The sequence below is a fragment of the Balaenoptera acutorostrata genome, chromosome 20 (genome assembly GCF_949987535.1).
Source record: "Balaenoptera acutorostrata chromosome 20, mBalAcu1.1, whole genome shotgun sequence".
Classification (NCBI taxonomy): domain Eukaryota; kingdom Metazoa; phylum Chordata; class Mammalia; order Artiodactyla; family Balaenopteridae; genus Balaenoptera; species Balaenoptera acutorostrata.
In genome coordinates this window covers 29,532,213-29,554,916 of record NC_080083.1, presented here as the reverse complement: position 1 = coordinate 29,554,916, position 22,704 = coordinate 29,532,213, and the positions used below count along the sequence as shown (strand labels likewise).

The window sequence follows — 22,704 nt, the reverse complement described above, 5'->3', positions numbered from 1 at the left end:
CCCTTAATCCCCTCTTCTCGAGCACCAGGAAATAAAGAGGCAAGAAAAAGTCTCTTGCCTCTTTGGCAGCTCCAAACTTTTTCCCGGACTCCCTCCCAGCTAGCCGTGGTGCACTAGTCCCTTCAGGCTGTGTTCACGCAGCCAACCCCCGTCCTCTCCCTAGGATCTGACCTCTGAAGCCCGAGCCTCAGCTCCCAGCCCCCACCCGCCCCGGCGGGTGAGCAGACAAGCCTCTTGGGCTGGTGAGTGCTGGTCGGCACCGATCCTCTGTGCGGGAATCTCTCCACTTTGCCCTGTGCACCCCTCTTGCTGAGCTCTCCTCCGTGGCTCTGAAGCTTCCCCCCTCTGCCACTCGCAGTCTCTGCCCACGAAGGGGCTTCCTAGTGTGTGGAAACCTTTCCTCCTTTACAGCTCCCTCCCACTGGTGCAGGTCCCATCCCTATTCTTTTGTCTCTGTTTTTTCTTTTTTCTTTTGCCCTACCCAGGTACGTGGGGAGTTTCTTGCCTTTTTGGAAGTCTGAGGTCTTCTGCCAGCATTCAGTAGGTGTTCTGTAGGAGTTGTTCCACATGTAGATGTATTTCTTATGTATTTGTGGGGAAGAAGGTGATCTCCACGTCTTACTCTTCCACCATCTTGAAGCCGTCTACTCATTGGTTTTTAAAAGTTACTCACACTTGGCTTATAATTCCTTTGTGTTGATACACCTTTATATCACATCCTGAAATCTGAGATAGCACACCTTGTATTATAAAACCTGTTCTCCATTACATAGGAAGTATTATACTTACAACATTACAAGTGCATACCAGTAAAACCTAGGGAGCCTGTGATTTCTGAATAAAACAGAAGTTTCTGTCTAGAGCAGAGAGAGCAAATAGATTTCAACTCACTTTCTCAAGTGTCGTTTGTGAAGAATTCTGAGGCTATATTCAACCTCACTGATATGTCTTTTTTTTTTTTTTTTGGCTGCGTTGGGTCTTCGTTGATGCGCACGGGCTTTTCTCTAGTTGCTGTGAGTGGGGGCTATTCTTCGTTGTGGTGCGTGGGCTTCTCATTGCGGTGGCTTCTTGTTGTGGAGCACAGGTTCTAGGTTCGCAGGCTTCAGTAGTTGCGGCGCGTGGGCTCAGTAGTTGTGGTGCACGGGCTTAGTTGCTCTGCGGCATGTGGGATCTTCCTGGACCAGGGATCAAACCCGTGTCCCCTGCATTGGCAGGCAGACTCTTAACCACTGCACCACCAGGGAAGTCCCTGATATTTGTCTTGATGCATCAGAGATGTCTGCTGTGGGTGCCGGGGGAAGAGACGTGTGGGACACATACCAGATCTTTTCAGTCTTTGGTCTTCTAGAGCATATCGCCAACACAGGAACTCTGCCAGGATGAACAGTAATAATGTAAATCGTAGGTTGGAATGACAAAACAAACAGTGACACCCCCCCCCCCAATAGTTCTTACGAGATAGTCAGTATTTAAGAGCTTTGCCTTTATGACTTCAAAGGAAAACTGATTTCCAATAGGCATGTTTTTTCTCATATCTTTCCAGTCAGAGTTCATTAACAACCCTAAATGATTGTCTGAACTTGGGGTAGAACAACCTATTAGGTTGTTTCCAGGTAGGAAAGAATGTAGGTCATAACCTATATATGAATGAAATTTGTCATTGTCAGCCTACTGTATTAATTAAAGGCTTAAGTTACATTGTATCATCTCATTTATACAATAAATTAAAAAATGGAAAACACAAAAGAGAAAAATTTGAGATTGTTTTTCTTACCTCCAACCTTATTTTGCACGTAGAGTCTATGTTAGGTAATTCTAATGTGATTAGAAATTAAGGAGACTGGGGAAGGGAGGGTGGAGAGGGAGGGATGGTTTCTGGATGGGAAATAAAAAGCTACTACTTTTAACTTTTCCTAAATCCTTAGCAGATGATTTTAGCTCCACTTTAGTAGATACTGTCAGGAGCCCTCCCTCTTAAGACCTCGTTAATTTGGCTGCTTTGATTAATTTTGGATGAGTTAAGAAATACCCATGGACAGACTACTGAAGTCTAAGGCTCACTTGATGAGATGTCAGGGCAATTTCTATGTACCTAACTTCAGCGTAGATAAGGAAAATGGGGGTAAGCTCCTCACTGTCTTTGCATGTATGGCAATCCTGAGCATTTCATTCTTAATGAGACTATAATGAAGAAATCAACAGAGGACTTAAAGGAAGAAGTATGGAGCTTATTAAAATATTTTGTTCCCAAACACTTCTAGCTATGATTAAAGTGTAAGGTATTAAAACCACTAATTTGGATGTACCCATCTATGTGAAAACTGGTTTAGAATATCCAGTAACTAGTACAGTGCCTGGTATGTGTAGGGACTGAATAAATATTTATCAAATGAGTGAATACTGTCATTGAGGAAGCAGTTGGTAGGGAAAAAATATGGGCTTTAGTATCAGACAGACCTGGTTTCTACTGTTTACACCACCACTTTTGAGTGTGACCTTGGTATAATTAGTAATATTTCTATTGTCTGTAACCCCTTTTCTCATCGAAAAACAAGGATAGTAGTTTATATCTCCCAGGCTTGTTTTGAGAATTGAATAAAATAACTCACCTGGCACAAGGTGAGTGCCTAATAGATGTTCATTCCCCTTCCCTTCCCTTATATTATTCTACTGCTATTTGCCCGTGGAGGAGCTTTATATGACAGCATTTGCACAGCTGCAAATAGAAACCAGCAACCATAACCTACACTTATGCCTCTCCCCAGCCAGTCAAAAGTCCTGTGACAGGAGCAAAGAGGCTGCAGTGCTCAGGAGCCTGAGACAGCCTGCTCTGGATTTTCTATAAATATCTACAAAGGGGTGTAGGCATATGAAACTCTGTATGAGCAACTGTCATCTAAACAGAAGGCCAGCCAGCTGACCGAGGTTACTCAGAATGGCAAAGCCCACTGAAATGAATAAAATATCCCGATCTAGACAGCCAACATCAAACTCTTTTTCCCCCATTTAACCAATAACAGGTATAACTGAGGCAGGAAGCATGTTTTTTTAGCATTTTTTTTTGGATAATATAAGAAAATCCTTTGGGATTGTGTAAAGTACTTTGGAAATTCATCACCTTTCTAGGGTTATACTTTTATTTAGCCAGATATGGGATCTTCTCTGCCTCCAAGACCCTTTATTTAAATTTCTCAACAAATACTAACTTTTTTTTCACTTTCCCATCCAAATTTGGTTGTTGTATTAGTCTGCTAGGGCTTCCATAACAAAATACCACAGACTGGGTGGCTTAAACTGGGTGAGAAATTTATTTTTCTCACAATTCTGGAGGACAGAAGGCCAAGATCAAGATGCCATCAGGATAGGTTTCTTGTGAGGCCCCTCTTCCTGGGATGTAGACAACTACCTCCTCACATGGCCTCTTCTCTGTGTGCATGGAGAGAAAGGTCTGATGTGTCTTCCTCTTCTTACAAGGACACCAGTCCCATTGGACCAGGTCCTCACCCCCATGATCTCATCTAACCCTCATTACCTCCACAAAGGCCCCATCCTCCAAACACAGCCACATTAGGGTTTAGGACTGCAACATAGAATTGGGGGGTGGGGACACAATTCATTCCATAACAGTTGCTTCTTCCTTAAATTACTTTCCATAGATCTCTAGCACCTTTTTCTTCAGTCAGTTATCTCCAGTACAATGTATTTAGCATATAATCTTTCTTCCTGTACATTTGCCAAGTTTCAGGCAAATTGCAAGAATTAATACAAACCAGTGCCCCTTCCCTCAAGCTCTAGGCTTTAGTGCGAGAAGTAGCTGAGGGGCAAGGGAGTGTGGTAAGTAGAATAATGGCTCCCTGATGATATCCATGAGCTAATCCCCAAAATCTTTGAATATGTTAGGTTCCATGGTAAAGGGGCATTAAGGTTGCAGGTGGAATTAAGGTTGCTAATCAGCTGACCTTAAAATAGGGAGATTATCCTGGATTATCCATGTGGGTCCAGTCTAATCACATGAGTCCTCAGCAGTAGAAGAGGGAGCCAGAAGGAGAGAGTCAGAGAAAGAGATATGACAATGGAAGCAGGGTCAGAGATATGTTGTGTTGCTGACTTGGAAGATGGAGGCGACAAACCATGGAATGTGGGTGGCCTTTAAAAGCTGGAAAAGCAAGGAAACGGATTCTCCCCTAGAGCCTCCAGAATGAAATTTAGCCTTGCCAACATCTTGATTTGAGCCCAATGAGAACTGTTTTGGACTTCTGAGCTACAGAAGAGTTAGCCAGCAAATTAGCATTGTTTTAAGCCACTACATTCGTGGTCATTTGTTACTGCACCAAGAGAAAACTAATACAGGAAGTTAGAAGTGGAGGAGAGAGGGTGATGCTTATGATGGACCTAGAATGTGTCAGGCATAAAACTAGGGGATTTGTATGTTTTCTCTCTTAACACTATCGTGGAAGGTCTTACATGTTTTCTAGATTGGGAAACAGACTCAGAGTTTAAGTAACTTTCCCAGAGACATACAAGTAACCCAATTAGTGCCTGGGCAATACGGAATTTCAGACCAGGTCCGTGAAGATGATACAAAAAGATAGTGACCATGGTCTGCATCTAAGCCTGAGCTCTGCTATTGTGTGACCTTGGACAGGGCACTGGGACTCTCTTAGCCTCAATTTCTTCAATTGCCACATGATGTGAAAAGTTTAAGACTGCTGGAGAAGCAGGTGTCACACAAATAATTTTTATTCAAACTGAATAAAGTTTTTATGAATTTTATGATAAATTATTTAAAAATGCTTTAGAGATAGAATTTATGATCATTGAATTAATCAGTCAATACATCTTTAATTATTTCTTCTTGTAAAGCTAAAGACCTCTTTTCAGGTGGTCTCATTTAATCTATCCCAAAGCCTCCATATATATTGTTGTTGAGACCAACCCATATAATAGAGCCTCAGAGAGGAATATAACATAATGGTAAAATTCTCAGAAGTCAGATTTGGATCCAGATCCTGGCTCTAACATTTACTAGTTTTATGACCTGGAGTAAGTTATTTCACCTCTCTCAGTATTAGCTTCCTCATATATAAAATGAGGATAGTAAATAGAACTGTCTCTCCTTTAAAATATAAATATATATAATATAAATATATAAAATATAAACATAATATAAATATGTAAATTAGGATATATAATATTTACAAAATATAAGTATTAAATAAGGTTCTAAAAAACAGTTAAGCCCATGTATTCACAAGTTCAAGGTGGCACCATTAGAAACAATCAGTATGTAAAGTTCATGAGAGAACTGTAAAGGTTGATGGCATATATCCCATAATTTTTTTTACTGTAATTGAAGGTTTCTGTGTTATAGCACTCACTCTCAAGTGGCTTTTGCACTTAGCATTATGGAGTCAATAATACTGACAAAACACCTCAAGAGTTTAAAGATGGTCTGATGTGGAACCCCTCCAAGTCCCCAGTTTTGTGATGCTCAGTTTTCTAATATCATATGTATATTTATAGCTTTATATTTTTAGTGTAATCAGCTTAACTTTGATAGAAAAATAATATTAGGATAAGTATAAAATAAGTTGAAGTTGTATGTTTCAAATAATTTTAGGTTTTTTTTAAGATTTCAAATTTGGCAATTAAAAAAATACATTTAGTTAGATGTTTGTTAAGCATATTTTATTGGATAAATTGAATGAAAGCCTTATAACTTGTATTACAATTCTTACCATTTTAATAAGAACATTAAAATTTAAAATATCTTCTATATTTCATGCACTTCTACTCATAAGTGGGAATTTAATATGGAAACTTTGGCAATGGTCTTGCAAACTTGCTTCTAATTAAATTTAGTTTCCATTAATCTATATTCTGACAGAGTCTTTTGATTACTAACATATTTCAAGTAGCCTGAAAATATGTATTTATTGCCTGCTTTTTGTATTTTAGAAAGACAAACTCTTTGGTTTGTAAAAAGTTGTACATATATTTAATGAGAAAGTAATAGTCATGGCTTCATCTTGAAATACTCTCTTGAAGTCATTTAGAGTAACACTAGCTGCTGTTACAAACCCTGCTTTTCAGTGGCTTAGCACTCACACACCAGTCAGTGCGGGAATCCCTGGTCGGTGGGTGGCTTTTCTTTTCTTTGGGTAGTGATTTTGAGACCCCAACTCCTTCCAGTTCATGGCTCTGCCATCCCCTAGGGCCTCTGAGTTCTCTGCTTTCAGTTATGGATGAGGAGTGAGAACAGAGAAGGCATTCCAGCGCTGTTCTTGAAAACCCCTGGTCCACAAGACGTAAACATAAACTCTCTCCCCTTCCACTGGTGGGAATTAGTTACATGCTCACATAAGGATGTAGGGGGAGCTGAGAAATGTAGTTTCTGCCTGGGAGCGGCCTCCTGGTAACAACTCTACAGTGTGGAATGGAGAACATAAATGTTGGTGGACACTGCCAAAGGGGGTATATGAGAATGTGCAAATACACCAACTACAGAATTTTATAAAATTGTTTATTAGTATCTAATAGTCCAGTGTCTAGGTACCAGTGTCAGTAGGTCATGTTCTTAGAGGTCTTCTGAAATTTTTTATTCTATCATCAGAATCCAAAATAACATCAATTTTTAAAAGTTACCCAAAGCTATAGTCTGAGACCATAGAAACATTTTCTTTTTTTGAAAAATGTATCACCTTTGGACTTGGTACGTTTTTGCCTCTGCACAATAATTGACAGCAATCTAAGCCTGTGTATATTACTTCAAAAAATATAATTCATATTTTTTCAGGACTTTTCAGTGTTCATTTTTTACAAGTCTAGTGATGTAATTTTTTTCCAATATTATGCATAAGTAATATATTACTGTAGCTTTAGATTCTTGTAACATAATGTAATATCTAGGCCTAAAGATTTTTTAATTAATTGGATTATTTAATTGCAAAATATATCTGATATATTTTTTATAGAGAATGCCATAAATATACAATAGAAATAAAATTTGTCTTCAAGACTGTAAAGATTTGAATGGGATCCTGCTAATGTTTGATCAGAGCCTCAATGGATTTCCAAATGCCTAATTACAAAATTCTCAAAGTATTCTGTGATATTTACAGAGTTCATTAATGAGAAATACTCATTTTGATTTTAGGAGTATATTTCCAAAGTTATGTAAGAGGGAACTCTTTATATATCAGTGGAAATAAACTGCTTGCAATTTTCTCTTAAACATGTTTTGGAATGGATATTTTCTATTACTAATCTGTAATCATTCTCATAACCAGTGTCTGACAAGATTACATGCTGCCTCACCAAGGTTTGGTGACTTTTTTATAATTTTATTGACATGGTTCACTTTCTGTTCTTGCCTTCTGATTTGTTTCCAATTGGGAATATTTTTTATTAAATCTTTTATTTTCATTATTACTTGAAGTTTATGGCCAGTTGTAAAATTTTTCAGTGATTCCAAGTACTGATGCCAGAAACATTTTGGATTAACATATTTATTTGTCTTTATTTTCTGGTTCCTATGAATATTATATACATAAGATTACCCCCCCCCCCGTAAAAAAAGGACATTGTAAGTTAATTACTTTGGCTTATTATTCTGCAGCTTTATCTTAAATAGATAATACATGCAATCTTGCCAAATTCACAATAACATATAAATAGTATCATTTACAATGGAAGATTAACAAAAGAACCTCTTTCTTCATCACAGACTATTATAAGAATGAATTTCTACAAAACTAGTGTTCTTTTTGTCTTTAAACCACTTTTCTCTTAACTGGCTGTCCTAAATTTTTATTTAGAAAGAAAGCATTTTGCATGCTAGGAGGTAAGAAACATAAGGAAGGTAATTATAATGGAATTTAAATAATTCACTTACATTTCTTTGGAAATAAAATAAAGCATGTTCTCTTAGGGTTTTTCTTTTTTTATAAGCTCTAAAATATGTCTTTCAAATTACTAATATTATAAAAGAAACCACATAACACTGTCATCTTCCCAGCTCAAATATTACTGTTTTCCAACAACAGATTTGGCAGTCATTCAGAGGCAAGTAGTATTAGGCTTTTTAGATTTTCAAATATATCTGAACTGCTGTTGATTGCTCCCCAAATCAGGTCAGATACACTCTCTGCAGGAACATTTCCCAGAGAGACTGTATGTTCAAATGGAAGATTTTCATGTTTCACAGTCAGCCTCATTTATTTTCCAGACCTCTAAATTTTTCATACTAAGTAGCAGCATCTCACTTTGTGAACCATGGGGTCTTTATTAATTAAACAGAGTCAACAGGATTGATTTATTCTCTCTCTTCTCAGTTGAATTACCAAGCACACAAATCAGAGAGGAAATATTTCTAATCGTAGAATGTTCTCCAAGCCAGTAAATCTGGGATTATCTCATCATACCGATTATATCAAAGCTCTTTAGTCACCATGCTCACCAGGACATAAAATTGAATGGTATACACACAAATGGCCCCATTCCAGCATCACAGGAAGAATTCCAAGTTTTTCTTACAATATTCAGAAAGCCCTAATTATTAACAAAAAACAAAAAAACAGCCATGATCATTATTGAATATCTACTCTTCACCAGGCACTTTACATGCATTACCTGTGTTCTAGAAGCATTGATTCTGGATGTTTTTACAAAAGAGCCAGGTGTGAAATGTGTACTTGAAGCATAGAAACTAACCCTCTGTTGCTTCAGTTTTATTTTTTCTAGTGATTGGCTATTGTATTTGCATGTTTGGTGCTAAGGTGTGTGTTTTTCAATTGTGTACAGAGAAGTGTATTATGAACATAAGATTAATCAATTAATATTTTATGGTATTATTTTGTATTTGGAGAAAGATCAGGTGTTGATTTGTTGATTAAAAAGTGCCTAATGAAGGTTACTGTCAAGGATGACTTTCTGGCAGAACTTTCTAATATTCATTGTTCAGAGTCTATAACTACATTTTCTTCTTAAACATTTTACTTTTCCTTATTTTATATTATCAATTCAGTGGAATGTCCATATATGGGCAGTTATAATATTTCAAACAAACATGAGAATTTTTTTTTAAGTCACATGAGAAAGCATGTACCTGACCTTACCCCTCAGGTAATTAATTGTGCCTGTTTTTCTTCCTTTCCAGCCTCCCCAGTTAAGGAGCATTGTAGGGGAGGAAGGATTTATAATAAGTTAAATTAAAGTCTCTTCTTTGGACTATAATATCATATTATAAATGTGCTGCTAAACAGTAAAGTAAATATACTAAGATATCCCATCAAGCTTTTTCCTTTCAGTTTTAAACAGGTACATTGTACGGGACAATGTGTCCTCATTTCCCCTTGCAGTGGTATTCTAGCCCTCTGTGTTACACTCACTGGTAATTCTTTAAAACTTCTTTCAATTTAGGCAGCTTTCCAGCTTTACAAAAGGCTTGAAATGAAGTTAACCTGTGCAGAATCAAATGCTTTGTAAGTTTAGCCTACATAATAAGAAATCGCACTAAACCATTTTAAAGAGGTAATAGTAATATGGATTACTGTCAAGAGAATAACGATTCTTTGTATCACTTAACCACACTCTGAGGTTTTGAAACTCTGAAGGTATCTGGGCCTTGCCACCTCCACCTCGACTCTTAAACAACTTAAGTGCATTTACCCTATCATGAAACTATAAGTGATCTTCTTCCATGGAAAGCTGCATTTTCAATATTTAAACAGAGGAGTTGAACAATTTGTTTTGGGGGATATGGATAGAATTTAGAATATAAGACTGAAAACAAACCAAATCCAGTAATAACAGTGAAACTGACCATTGGTACTAAGTCCAACATTTCAGTTATTGTCATCAACAGGCACTAAAGTAAGTGCCTCTTTGTGATAGATCCCAAATTGTGCTCAAAGGCACACTCGTCCCATGTGTGCTGATAGGGCATGTTAGTTTGAGTAATATTATAAACTCTTGGAGAGTCGTAAAACACATTAGTATATTTAGGGCTCTGGGAAATCCTACAGTAAAAAAACCTACTTAACTATGTTTAAACTAGTTTGTCTCAAAGTTATTTAACCATAGAATTCTCTTCTTCACATAATATGTATTAAAAACCCTTATAACACACTTCGGAAATGTTATTCTGTAATATTTTAGGAAGTAGGAGATACTTTGAGATCCACAATCTTATTTGATCCTCATAAGTGCCAGCCCTCAGATGGACTTGATCTAAGACATGATTCTTCTCTGAGGTTGAGTTTGGGTAGGATGGGGGCAGGGGAAACTGATCTAGGATGGATAGGGCAGTGCTGTAAGCCAGGGCTAGAACAAGGATCCAAGGAGAAGGAATAAGTCATCCTATTCCAGAAGCTGTCTGTCCAGGACTCAGGAGCTGGGCAGATAATGGTGGATTTAGGCGAGTCATCCAACTGAAGGCTGGGAGTCGGATACTAGGTCTAAAAAACACCGTGCATCAGGTAGGGGCACACGTAGTGACGTTTCACCACTTCCTGAACATGCCCCATATGTTTGTACGTCCTTCCTTACCTCTGCTTGTGTTCTTCCCCGGAACGCCTAGTGACTTGTTCTGAGAATATGTTAGGTACCATAGACTCAGAGATAAGAAACATAGCTCCTGCCCTAAAGGAGCTTTGTATGCAGTACAAAGGCCTAAAAATAAACAGGCATTTGTAATATGCTATAAGAGATAAAGCCATGGGCACAGATTGGAGCAATCTAGAGGGAGATTTGGTTCTTTAAATTAGTTTGAGTTAGCTGAATAAACAAGACGGGAAGGGGGAAGATTGTAGCAGAGAAGAAAGTATTGTCGAGGCAGGTAAAAAACAAGGTATTTCATACTATGGAATATGTATTTGATCCAGAAGGTATTAGTTGACACTGAATTTTTAGCAGGTGAGCAGCAGTGTATGATCTGTCGTTCAGGAAGATCTCTTGGCTGGAGTGGAGGATGAATTAAAAAACTAGAACAGAGGCAGAGAGACAAGCTGTTTCAGTGACCCAGGCCATAGCATTGGAACAGGAGAAAGGAAAAGATTCCAGAGATGTTACAGAAAGACGATCACAGGACTTGCTGATGGATAAAGAAGAGCGAGGAGTCAAAGATGACACATTCTCCTGCATTCTTTTGTTTTTGTTTTTGTTTTTTACCAAAGAATAAAGAAAAAAATGGGTTTTGTTGAACCTAAAAACATATCTAAGACTTTTTAAAACTATTGGATCTAGTTCCAACTGCGTCCTAATTCAGGAGACTGCAGTAGGGTGGAAACAGTGTCACTGGGATCACTGCTTGCATGGTGGGTAGAAGGACAGTCTTTCAGATTGTAATTGTATCCCTTTTTCTTCACAAGTCACGTAACACAGACTACATCCTGGATGCATCCCGTCATGAGCGCACTGACCCTGTCCTGCTCAGAGGAGAATGAAGAGGATTGCTCCAGAGAACTTTCTGACCAGAAGAATTGATGGTTCTCTGTGGGAAGCTGCGGTCCATGGTCTTCTGGCATCTCTGTCGACGTGAAGGACTCTGAGACGCGACATCTAAAATAGGAGTAAAACACATACTACTTAGTGAAGTTGTGAAATGGAGACTGGATTTAAGCTATTCTTGTAAAACTTTTTGATATAACTGTATACATTTACAAAATTAATTGCCACTACAGTAGTTCTTTAGGAATAATCTAGTCCTGTTTTTGAAATCATATGTAATTGGATTTTATAATATATATAATTTTTCATATGTAATTATGTAATTTTATATTTAGTTCTTTATAGAATATCAGACACAGTGGTTTTTATAATTAAGACATTGAAAAATTATGTGAGCATAGTGAAACACTTCATTTATTTGGTAATTCACTAACCTTTTATATGCGTACCTTAGGAAAGTGATTTAAGCAAGCTTTTCCACAGGCCACTGGATATAGCTTACATCTTTATGATGCTTTCTAATTTACAAAATGCTTTTCAGACCCTGTTTTATGTAAACCATACAACACGCCTGTGAGGCAACTCCACTGGGTATTTTTCAGTTAGGAAAAGAGCAGTTCAGAGAAATGAAGCACCTTGTCCTGGAGCTGAGGCTCACACCCTCACCTTCAGATTCCATGTCCAGGCCCCTTTGCCCCACACCCTGCTGCCCCTGCAGAGGCAGGTTGCAGCCCGACACACAGGGTCCCATGTCTCTGTTGATGCAGCTGAGCTCCACAGCTGTGTACCCCTGGGGCCACAGAGACTCAGGGGGCACTTCTTCATTCAAACATGGCCCCCACCCAACCTCATAGTTCTCCTATAAACCCTTCGCCCAAACACTTACCAAGCAGGGGCATGGCTTTGTGATGTTGATTCAATGGGCTTCTTTCAGCAGCTCACATTTTTCTAAAGTAAAGGGACTGACTCCCTTGTGGGATTTGCCCTGCTGGGTTGTCCTTGCCAGAGGGAGTGTTGAGGGGAGCTGATGAATAGAGGGGCATCCGGAATCTATGTATCAAAAGAGACATCCTTGAACTCCTCTGCTGTGTGTTCCAGACTGACCTCATTATTGCTGATATCAGCCTCCAGACCGATTGTGCTTCTGATCTTATTTCATCTTATTGTAAGGACGCTACTAGACAGTTTTTGGAAGGAATGAGCCATTGACTTGGAGTGCTAAAGATTTTCTCTCCGTTTAATGATTTAAACCTGGGGCTGGGAAGTTGGGGCAGGGGGTGGGCAGAGAGGAGGAAGTCATTTTCAGTGCTCTGGGCACTAAGTACCAACTGAATAATAAAAAGGGACTTATCCTTACGCAGTGTTATTATATAGTTGGGTGATGTACTGTACTGAGGAATAAAGTGAGCAAGAATCATTAATTAATCAGAATACTGTTCCCAAACCATCCATGATAACACAGAGAAGTTACTGTGTCTCTATGGCCTCCTCTTCTCCCCACCACCCCCACTCCTCCTCCTCCTTTCCCTCTTCCTCCTCCTCTTCCTCTCCTCCTCACTCCCTTCTCTCTTTCTCTCTCTCCCTCCCTCCCCACCTCTGAAATACAAGTAAGAAAAAGGAACTCGGAGCCTTGAGGATCACTTGACTCAGTGACTTTCAAATGTCTTTTGGTGAAAAAGACTCATTTTTCAAATGAATTCTTAAACAGAATCTCAATATTTGTAACAGATTCTTTTTTAAATATTGCTGTCCTGCTTGAAACAAGATGAAGGCCTGAAGCCCAATTAAAACAGCCCCCAGCACTGCTATGCAAACCTAAAACTCCTTAGAATACAGTGTCAGAATCATCAATTGTAACCATTTATATGGATGAGTAAACTGAGATCCTAAGAGTTCACACAGTGAGGTCAAACTTAGACCTAGATCCTGAGTCTCCTAGTCTACTGCATTTCATATGGTATATTATATAGATCTATGTTGTAAATATATGTGTACATTATGCTTATGCACACATTCCTGAATATATGTAGGATTTATAATTTACGTCTTGAATGATAACATAAGTCAAATCCAGGCTGATAGGTAGTCATTAGCCCTGAGAAAAGTTTCAGAATGGCTGGAGAAACTTGTGTTTCCTCTGACAGCTCTTTGAATATTAGGAAGCTGCAGGGAGACAAGTTTTGAGAGAAGGCCCTGAAGGAGCTCTTTCCTTGTGTCCCCCAGAGGTGAGTGAGATTCTCAAACACCCCAAGTTACTTTTATAAATTAGTATCTATAATTGTGAAAGTACAGACTATTTGTCATTGCCAAATTAATGGTATGAAGTGTCCCTCCCCTTCCTGGGAGTGTTTTACTAATTTGTTTCTAGTGAGGAAAACACAGAAGATGCTCAAGTCACTTGGCATCAAGATCCTCAGGAAGCAGTTCACTGGCGGACGCCTCATAGGTTAACTTTACCATTTGGTGCCACTTTCCTTCCTGCTTCCTAATCGAACACCTAATGGAAAAGGCCTACAAAAATCATAATGAAATTATTTATTGGGCATTTTGTGCCATACATTCATGACGGATAATTTGCATATATTATTTCATTATCTTCTTAAAACAACCCCATGAGGTAGAAACTATGATCATCCTCATTTTGTAAACAAGTTTAGGATTAGAGAGAGTTGCTGATCTTTGCCTCAGGGTGATTCAGCACCTACGTGTGGAAACTGGGGCTCAAGGCAAGTCTTGCGGGGCCCATTCTCTTAAACTACTGCAGAGCCAGTTAGAGCCATTGTGTGTGACACTGGCGGCAGAGCTGGGGTCCGTGGGTCAGTTTTACAAAGAGGCAGATTCAAGTTCGGTGTGCTAAGGAACTTTCTGGTAGTCAGAACACATCAGGAAAGAATTCCCGAGGAGTAAGTGGAAACCATGTCCCAGGAAGTGTGCTGTCAGTCTGAACTCCTTACTGCAAGACTGTTGCTGAGGAGGTTCAGGGTCTGAACTGGCTGGACCATTTGAGCACTGTCTGAAATTTCTTCCTCTTTATGCTTCTGTGACTTCTGAACCCATAGATAAATGCCCCAAGATATGCTCAAAGAAACATATGGTGGGGAGTCATTAAGAATCCTTATTCAATGCAAGGAGAATCCCCCAATTATTTCAGAGTGAGTTGACATTTATATAGCCCATCTTTCTTTAAGTCAACTCTATTGTTGTGGTCATTGTAAACTCTTCTCTCTTGACCCACTGACTCAGATTGTAGGATTTAAAAATCTCAATGTTCTTACATGCTTCCATCTCACTTTACTAAAGAGTGACCTGGCTTAGCCTTCCTTACGTATTTAATCTCAGAATATTGACCGAGCACCAACAATGAGCCAAGCACAGTACTAGGCACTATGGTGAAGTAGGGCAAAAGCCGACCATTTCCTGGGGTCTACTTACTGTTGGCTAAGAAGTTAAAAGCTTCTCAGGTAGTCAGAATTGAATAGCTTCTCTTTAATTTTTTAATTTTAAAAATAACCTATTTCCATTAAAAAAAAAATCAAGTAGTATGGAATTGAATAAAGTTAAAAGATAGCCTATCTCACTTTCCCAAGGTAGCTATCACTAATACTTTCATGAGAATTTTTACTCGAAATCATACTGTTAAGTATCTTTCTTTTGACTTAATATATTATGGTCATTTTTTTCATGGTGATGATACATAGATTAATGTTATACCTCAAATGTCTCTATAAAATATCACTACCCAGATAACACCTAATTTCTGTAGCCAACAATCTATTGATGAGCACTTAGACTAATTTAAGTTGTCTTCTGTTACTAACAATGCCACAGTGAACATTCTCATATTCATTAAATCCTTTTCCTCATATATCTATGCACTCTTATGCCAGTATGTCTACAGTGAGGATGCATTCATAAAAGTAAATTACTACGTCAAAGTTATGTTCATTTTAATTTTGGTGTAAATTGCTTTACAATGGTGTGTTAGTTTCTGCTGTATAACAAAGTGAATCAGCTATATGTATACATATGTCCCCCTATCCCCTCCCTCTTGCATCTCCCTCCCATCCTCCCTATCCCACCCCTCTAGGTGGTCACAAAGCGCTGAGCTGATCTCCCTGTGCTAGGCGGCTGCTTCCCACTACCTATCTATTTTACATTTGGTAATGTATATATGTCCATGCCACTCTCTCACTTCGTCCCAGCTCACCCTTCCCCCTCCCCGTGGAGGACTGACTTTTAAATTAGCTAACTTGGGTGAGAGGCCTTGGTAAAGTGCAAAGCACAACACAAACGCACTTTGAGCCTTGGTTTCCCCATCTCTGTGAGGGGATAGTATTCCCCTGACTCTTCCCAAACCAGTTCAGCTCAGCAACCATTTCCTGAGCACCTGCAGGATGCCAGACAAGATGCAAGGTCTTGAAGTAGTTCTGATTCCCAAATCAAGAAGCTCATAGTCTAAAACCCTTTTTTCCTTTCTTTCCTTTTTTCTCAAAAACCTTGTATTTTTCCTTAAAGGAGTGAGAAATTAGGGGTTTGGTTAATAAGAACCCCTGAAGAGAGGCCCTTTATCACTCTCTTAAATTTGAATAATTCCAAAATAATATTAACAACACCCTTTGACTAGAAATGAAAGAAAAGTAACATACTGTATGAAGGGCCTCTCCAATAATAAATTCTAAGCAGCTGTAAAAATACAGAGTCAAATGATACTTTCATAAAGTATTTGCAAAATTAGAAAGTATTATCCTTTTTCTAGGGGGAAATGGACATTTTTATTTTCTCTGCTAAGTAAAATGCAACTATTTCAAAAGTCAACAAACTTGAATTTTGCAATATACAGAATAAAAAGAACTAAGCTAACATTAAAACAACTTACATACTTTATTGCATATAAATTTTGAGGATGAAAAGAACTTTAAATAGAATACGCCCATGAAACTTAACTTTAGAAATAAAATCCCAAGATGTTTTAACTATAGCTATCCACATGTAATATCATTGTGCCTGCATGATGGTTATGTAAATATTAAATGCAGTTCTGTATTTGCTTTCTTCATATGACTTTTTAACATTTAACTAATACTACTTTTGTTCTTTTTTTTTTTAAGTTTGAATTTCACTCTCAGGGCACAGGGGTGGTCTGAGGGAAAGTGCAATCAGATTAATAGCTATGACCCTTCTTCATTCCTGTTCCCCTATCACTAAAATATTATCTGTCACTTTACCCTGTTTATTCCTTATACATTATTTATCAATTTGTAATGATCTATTTGTTTTTTGTCTTCCTTAATAACGGGAGTAAGAATGAGAGTACGTTCCTTGATGGCAGGGATTTATCTGTCTCATTCACCATTGTAGGAGGGATCTAGCACCATGGAGGAGGATCTAACACAGTGCCTGTCACATAGTAGGTGTTCAGTGCATACTTGCCAGATTGAATGTATAATGCGCTGTCCATAGCTAAGACTTAGTTCCCACTTTAACTCTCATGCCCTTGTATTCATTTATTCACTTTAAACACTTACTGAGTGCTACCAGATGCCAAACACTGCAAAGTCCTAGAGATACAGTGCAAAACATATGTGATCCTAGCCCCTATGTGATTTATATTTTATGCAAAGGACATTCAACTGAAATTAACCAAAGCTTTTTACACTTATTTTCTTTATTCCCCTTTTTTATTCCATAGCTGAACTTCATCCATTTAATGTTCAGTGTCTCAAGAAAGGTGTGTGGCATCAGAAAGCAGAGGAACACATGCTCTTTTAAGTTTCAAAAGTCTGGCTCCTTAGGGAATTGGAAAGGATTCATGATTTAGATCAAAGATCTGAGAGCACATATGATGTGGAAGAGCAAGGGTTTCCTACTCCCTGTCTAGGAAATAATTCCCCTGGCTGCGGGAGAGGAAAAAGAACAAAAATGTTGGTGGGACTCAGAGAAAGGGGCTGGGCCCCACTTCCTGGACCATCTTCTTGGGATCAGCAAAACCCAATTATATGAGTTAGTGTTGAGAGCAGAGGAGACCCATTCCTCACTGTACCCTAGGATGGAAATGATTGCATGGTGTGTATAGGCAGATAGAGCCTTGGACACCTTCAGTGAGCTTCCTCTAGCCCAGTGTGGTCCAAACTGGAAGATCATATTGATTTCCATGAACCCAAAAGGATCCCAGGAGTAGCAGGAAGACCCACTGGACCTAAATGAGGATTTTTTCCATTCAGTCCACATGGCCTCTCAGTGAAACCCAACTTGGATAGTGACAACAGACCATCTAAACCCAGAGTGCCCTGGCACTAAGTAAGCCTCCCAGAGTTTAGCAATGACTCCCCAGAATGGAGGGAGACTGCAAGTTGACTGAGATTAGTATTGGTCAAGATTACTTATTCCCTACCCCTGATGTTTCCTTCCTCATGAAGGGAGCTCCTTTCAAGAGTAACACTTCTGGCCTATCTGCCTCTGCATTCACAGGTAGTGACTGACATGCGTGGTGAGCTTGGGAGAAAGAAAAAGACATGTACTGTTTCTAGAACATTTCTTAATATATTCCTCTTTCTCTGATCCATGCAAACACTGCCTATTTGTTTTTCAGGTCTTTCTCATTTATTACCTACATAATGGCAATGGAGGCAATATACCTTTCTCCCTCTCTACCACACCTGTCCCCATCAACCTACCCACCACACTTCTGTCAGAATTGTCTTTCTGAAACACACATCTGATTCTATTGCCCCCTTGCTGCTCTTCATTTCCTAGCACCTGCCATTTTCTGACCCTTTCCTCTCTTCCTCCAGCAGCATTTCTCACCCCCAACAGTCACTCAGATAGACTGTTCTGTCTAGGGAATGTCTCCTGCCTCATTCCCTCAGCAGATTCCTTCTCATCCTTCCAAGACACCCCTCGATACACCTCTTCTGTGAAGATCCTGACACGTGCTGCTTCCCCCCAGCCAGCACCAGCACTCTAGGTGCTATCTCTTGTTCATACCTCTGTCCAGCCCCTCTTCCCACTCGGGGGTGGTGGAGTACGAACTTCCATCCCAAGAGGAGTTGCTGACCTATTTGTCCAGACACCCACTGGGGTACTACATTTATTTACTAATTTATTTCTATCTAGTGAACTGGGTTACTGGGTCGTCAGGGCTTGAGATCTGGCCCTACCCTCTCTTGTGTGCTTCCTGTCTCCATGTGGTAACAAGCATCAGAGCTCTGGTTAAAGCCAACTAGACCCTCTCACTGTGGCTGTCCCACTCAACATCACAGCTAGGTGAGTAAATCAGGGGGAGTTGGGAGGAAAATGGGAAGATAGAAGATTGGCTCAGATAGTCTGTTGTTTCTTATTTATATATTGTTGCATTGGGGTATTTTTATCTACATTCTGGAGGGTGAGAAGGTTAACTGGGAGGAGACATGCTCTAAAATCCTACCCCATCTCCCTATCACTGCAAACCTTTTAATAAAGCCTCTGTCACACTATACTTGCAATTAATTTGGGTGGGAAAGGGAGGCATGTGTCTCTCCTACTAGACTTTGAGCCCTTTAAGTCAGAGTCCATACCTTATTCTTTATCCCTCTCACAGAACATGGCACAGTAATGTTCAATAAATGCTTACAGAATACATTTTAAAAGTGATTCATTGCTTTCAAAAATTCTTTTGGCTGTTTCCTGCTTCTGGCAGAAAAAAACAAAGTGAATGAAAAAGAAAATGAGATGGGAGTTTAAGCACATCTACACCAGCTAGTTCTACTAAAGTTGGAATGATGTAATGGATTTTTCTAGAAGAAGGAAGTGTATGCTGCATAAGTTTGACCATAAAACTCACAGTGTGATTGCAGTGGAAGGGTTGTAAAACACATACACAAATATTGTTGATTTGCCCAAGATTTTGAAAAATACAACAGAATGATTTTGGTATGGAAGGGTAGGTAAAGCCTAAAACCAAAATACATGTGCGTTTCAAGGCAACAGTGTTAAACTTCTGTTCTTACAGGTGAATTAATCATGTTGCTAAAGAGTTGATTTGGTACAAGGCAGTTATGTATTGCCACAGTACTTTGAAGGTGCAGAAATTATCCCATCTATAAGTCCATTGGAATTGCTTGTGTGTGCTGTTTCGCAATAGAGAAATACATCTTTCATTAGCAAAATATGGGGTGAGAAAACAGGAAGACAAAACAAATTGGGTGGATAATAAAGTTACCTTGGCATATAGACAGTTCAGGTCAGGCATTTCTCTGAAATGGAATATGAAAAGATGTTTGTGGGGAGATCCTATTTCTATATGCTGAGTAGTTTTATCATTCAGGGAAGTAATCCATGCATTTAGTCTAATGCCAGCTTTTTATTTTTGTGCAGTGATCACATGGGTTATATATAGTTCTGTGATCACCACTAAAAAATAAAAAGCTGGCACCAAATTAAATGCATGGATTACTTCTCTGAGTAATGTGTGTGCACACACACATACATTTATATGTGTGTATGTACACACATACACACTTTAGAGGAATAAGAAATATTTAATAGACTAATGTCTACAGAATTTCAAGAATGTGACGAAACGGTGGCCCCTCACTCACAAATGTAACCCCTACTATGCCTCATACAAAGTGAAAAGTCTATGAAGTTATCTCAGTTTTCCCACTGTGGCTAAGATTGTTCATTGATTATATTCCTTCTGTCTCTGAGTAGCATATTCCTGATTAGTATTTCACCAAGTTTAAGACTCTGTCAATTATAAGACTTACCATTATTTTTTCTATCACCAAAAATTTTTAAAAAGCATCTAAAATATGACATAGTACTTTGGATTTTTGTCTTATGTCTTTTTAAGTAAACTTAAGAGCTATTTGAACATAGTTTTTTTTTTTTTTTGTAAGAAGGAATCCTTTTTTTTTTTTTAACCAGATTTTATATTTTATTCAAATCACATTTATTTTAAATTTATTTATTTATTTATTTATGGCTGTGTTGGGTCTTCGTTTCTGTGCGAGGGCTTTCTCCAGTTGCGGCAAGCGGGGGCCACTCTTCATCGCGATGCGCGGGCCTCTCACTATCGCGGCCTCTCTTGTTGCGGAGCACAGCCTCCAGACGCGCAGGCTCAGTAATTGTGGCTCACGGGCCTAGTTGCTCCGCGGCATGTGGGATCTTCCCAGACCAGGGCTCGAACCCGTGTCCCCTGCATTGGCAGGCAGATTCTCAACCACTGCGCCACCAGGGAAGCCCTGAACATAGTTTTTATCATGTGTATATGTAAAGGAAAATGAAATACAAATAAATTGTGATATTCCTAAAACTTCTGTATATTCAGAGTGGAACTCTTCTGAAACTCTCTTTTACATTTATTTATTTTTATTTATTTATGGCTGTGTTGGGTCTTCGTTTCTGTGCGAGGGCTTTCTCTAGTTGTGGCAAGCGGGGACCACTCTTCATCACGGTGCGCGGGCCTCTCACTATCGCGGCCTCTCTTGTTGCGGAGCACAGGCTCCAGACACGCAGGCTCAGTAATTGTGGCTCACGGACCCAGTTGCTCCGCGGCATGTGGGATCCTCCCAGACCAGGGCTCGAACCCGTGTCACCTGCATTGGCAGGCAGATTCTCAACCACTGTGCCACCAGGGAAGCCCTGAACCTCTCTTTTAAATCAGAGTTTTCATCCACATTTTTCACGATAATATCCTCTCTGCCATCAAAATGAAGCATTTCTTAAAGGACTGTTCCACTACTATCCCTAGGAATTTCTCCCCAAGTCTTGACATCTATTCTGAGTTTTGATGCTGGTACTTTTTTTGATCTTTTCAAAAAGATTTAGTAGAAGATTTTTAGACAATAATCAGGATTCATATTCCTTCCTCAAATAGTCCTTAAATGCTTTATTTACTGAAAAGTAAAGTAACAGTCCATTCATACCACAAGAAAAACAACCAAGTTCATGCATGCACAGGCAAAGACAACTGTATCATTATGGTTGCCTTTTGCAGTTTTGGTTGTATAAGGGTGAACCTAACTGCCTTCCTGGCCAACAGGAAGTGGAAGACATCATGGGTTGTAAGACACACCTTGTCATATGTTCGGTTCCCGTGAGGTGAGAATTTGTTTGAACTAGGGGGGAAAGAAAAAAACATGGTAGGAAAATAGAGAAATAGGACTGACACAAAGGGAAGGGAGAAAAGCCCACACAAGAGTGTGATGTCAAGCAAAGCCCATCTATCAGAAGGTGTGGAGGGGGGGGATGGCACTTTAGCTCAGTCCCACAAGGGAGCTCTGGGGACAGTGTAAGTCCTCCTTCAGTTGTCCAAGTAGAGGCCAGGGAGCTGGAGTATTTATACCCCTGCACCAACAGTCATTGGTTAAGCATGGGAGGTCCGGGAGGGAGATATGAATTTCTAGGTCCTTCTAGCTCTGTGTAGGCAAAGTGGGTTCATGCAGCCCTACAACAAAGAGATGTAGGTGCTGGATGTTGGGAGTAAAATCACACAGAGCTAATGTTCATGAAAGTTGTAGAGGGATCCGAGAGCACTGACCATGACTGTTACACAGCCCAGTTTCAAAGACATTTAAATGTGAAAAATATATGTCTTAGAACTGATGAAATGTGGTACTAAGGATCAAATTTCCTTCGTCCTGGCTCATCTCATAGCATCCTTAAAATTGAGTTAAAGATGAAATGTCTTAACAAATGAAAACAGAATGGCCTTTCTAAAATTATTTAATTCAATCAAAATTACTTTAAAAGCTATTCCTAAAAATCCTAATAGAAAATACTTGAAAGAGATCAAGTGATTTGTACCCCTACATTGACAGGAGTTGGATGTCTAAACTATCCAGGACAGAAACTGTATTATTTACTCTGTGAAGTCAATCTTTAAGTCTATTCAAACTCCCTCAGTAATCTACAACAGTGCCATCTTTCCTGCCAATTTCAAAGAAATTAGAAACAAACCTCCCCCATCTGTGATATGAGGCTTCCCTAGAATTATTGATTAATTACCTAAGATATGATAAAAAAAAAATGTTTAAAACACAGTAATACTCTATGTTGGGGAGGGTACATGACATCAATATTCTCAAGTATTTTTAGGGCATTTATAAATCACTATAAACTTTCTGGAAATCAGTCTTGGAATACCTATCAAGAACCTTAAAAATATTCAAACTTTTTGACCCTATAGTTCTACTACTATGAATTTATCCTCACAAATGACCACAATTTTAGACCAGAAAAAAATTGTATTGAAAAGGTTTTCTGAAGCACTATTTA

General features: G+C 39.0%; 1 protein-coding gene across 4 annotated transcripts in view; it reads left to right on the top strand.

Annotated features, from left to right (window-relative positions):
• Nucleotides 1-19,438, top strand: part of STXBP4 (syntaxin binding protein 4) — a 192,663-nt gene extending 173,225 nt beyond the window's left edge. For 3 of the 4 annotated variants that reach the window (XM_057535726.1, XM_007177289.3, XM_007177290.3), the window contains one exon: nt 11,370-19,363. In XM_057535726.1, the coding sequence (XP_057391709.1) occupies nt 11,370-11,484 (115 nt within the window). In that variant the 3' untranslated portion in view covers nt 11,485-19,363. Of the gene's footprint in view, nt 1-11,369 lie in introns of all 4 variants that reach the window. The other variant, XM_057535727.1, reaches the window with a different exon arrangement.
• Nucleotides 19,439-22,704: the final 3,266 nt, after the last annotated feature.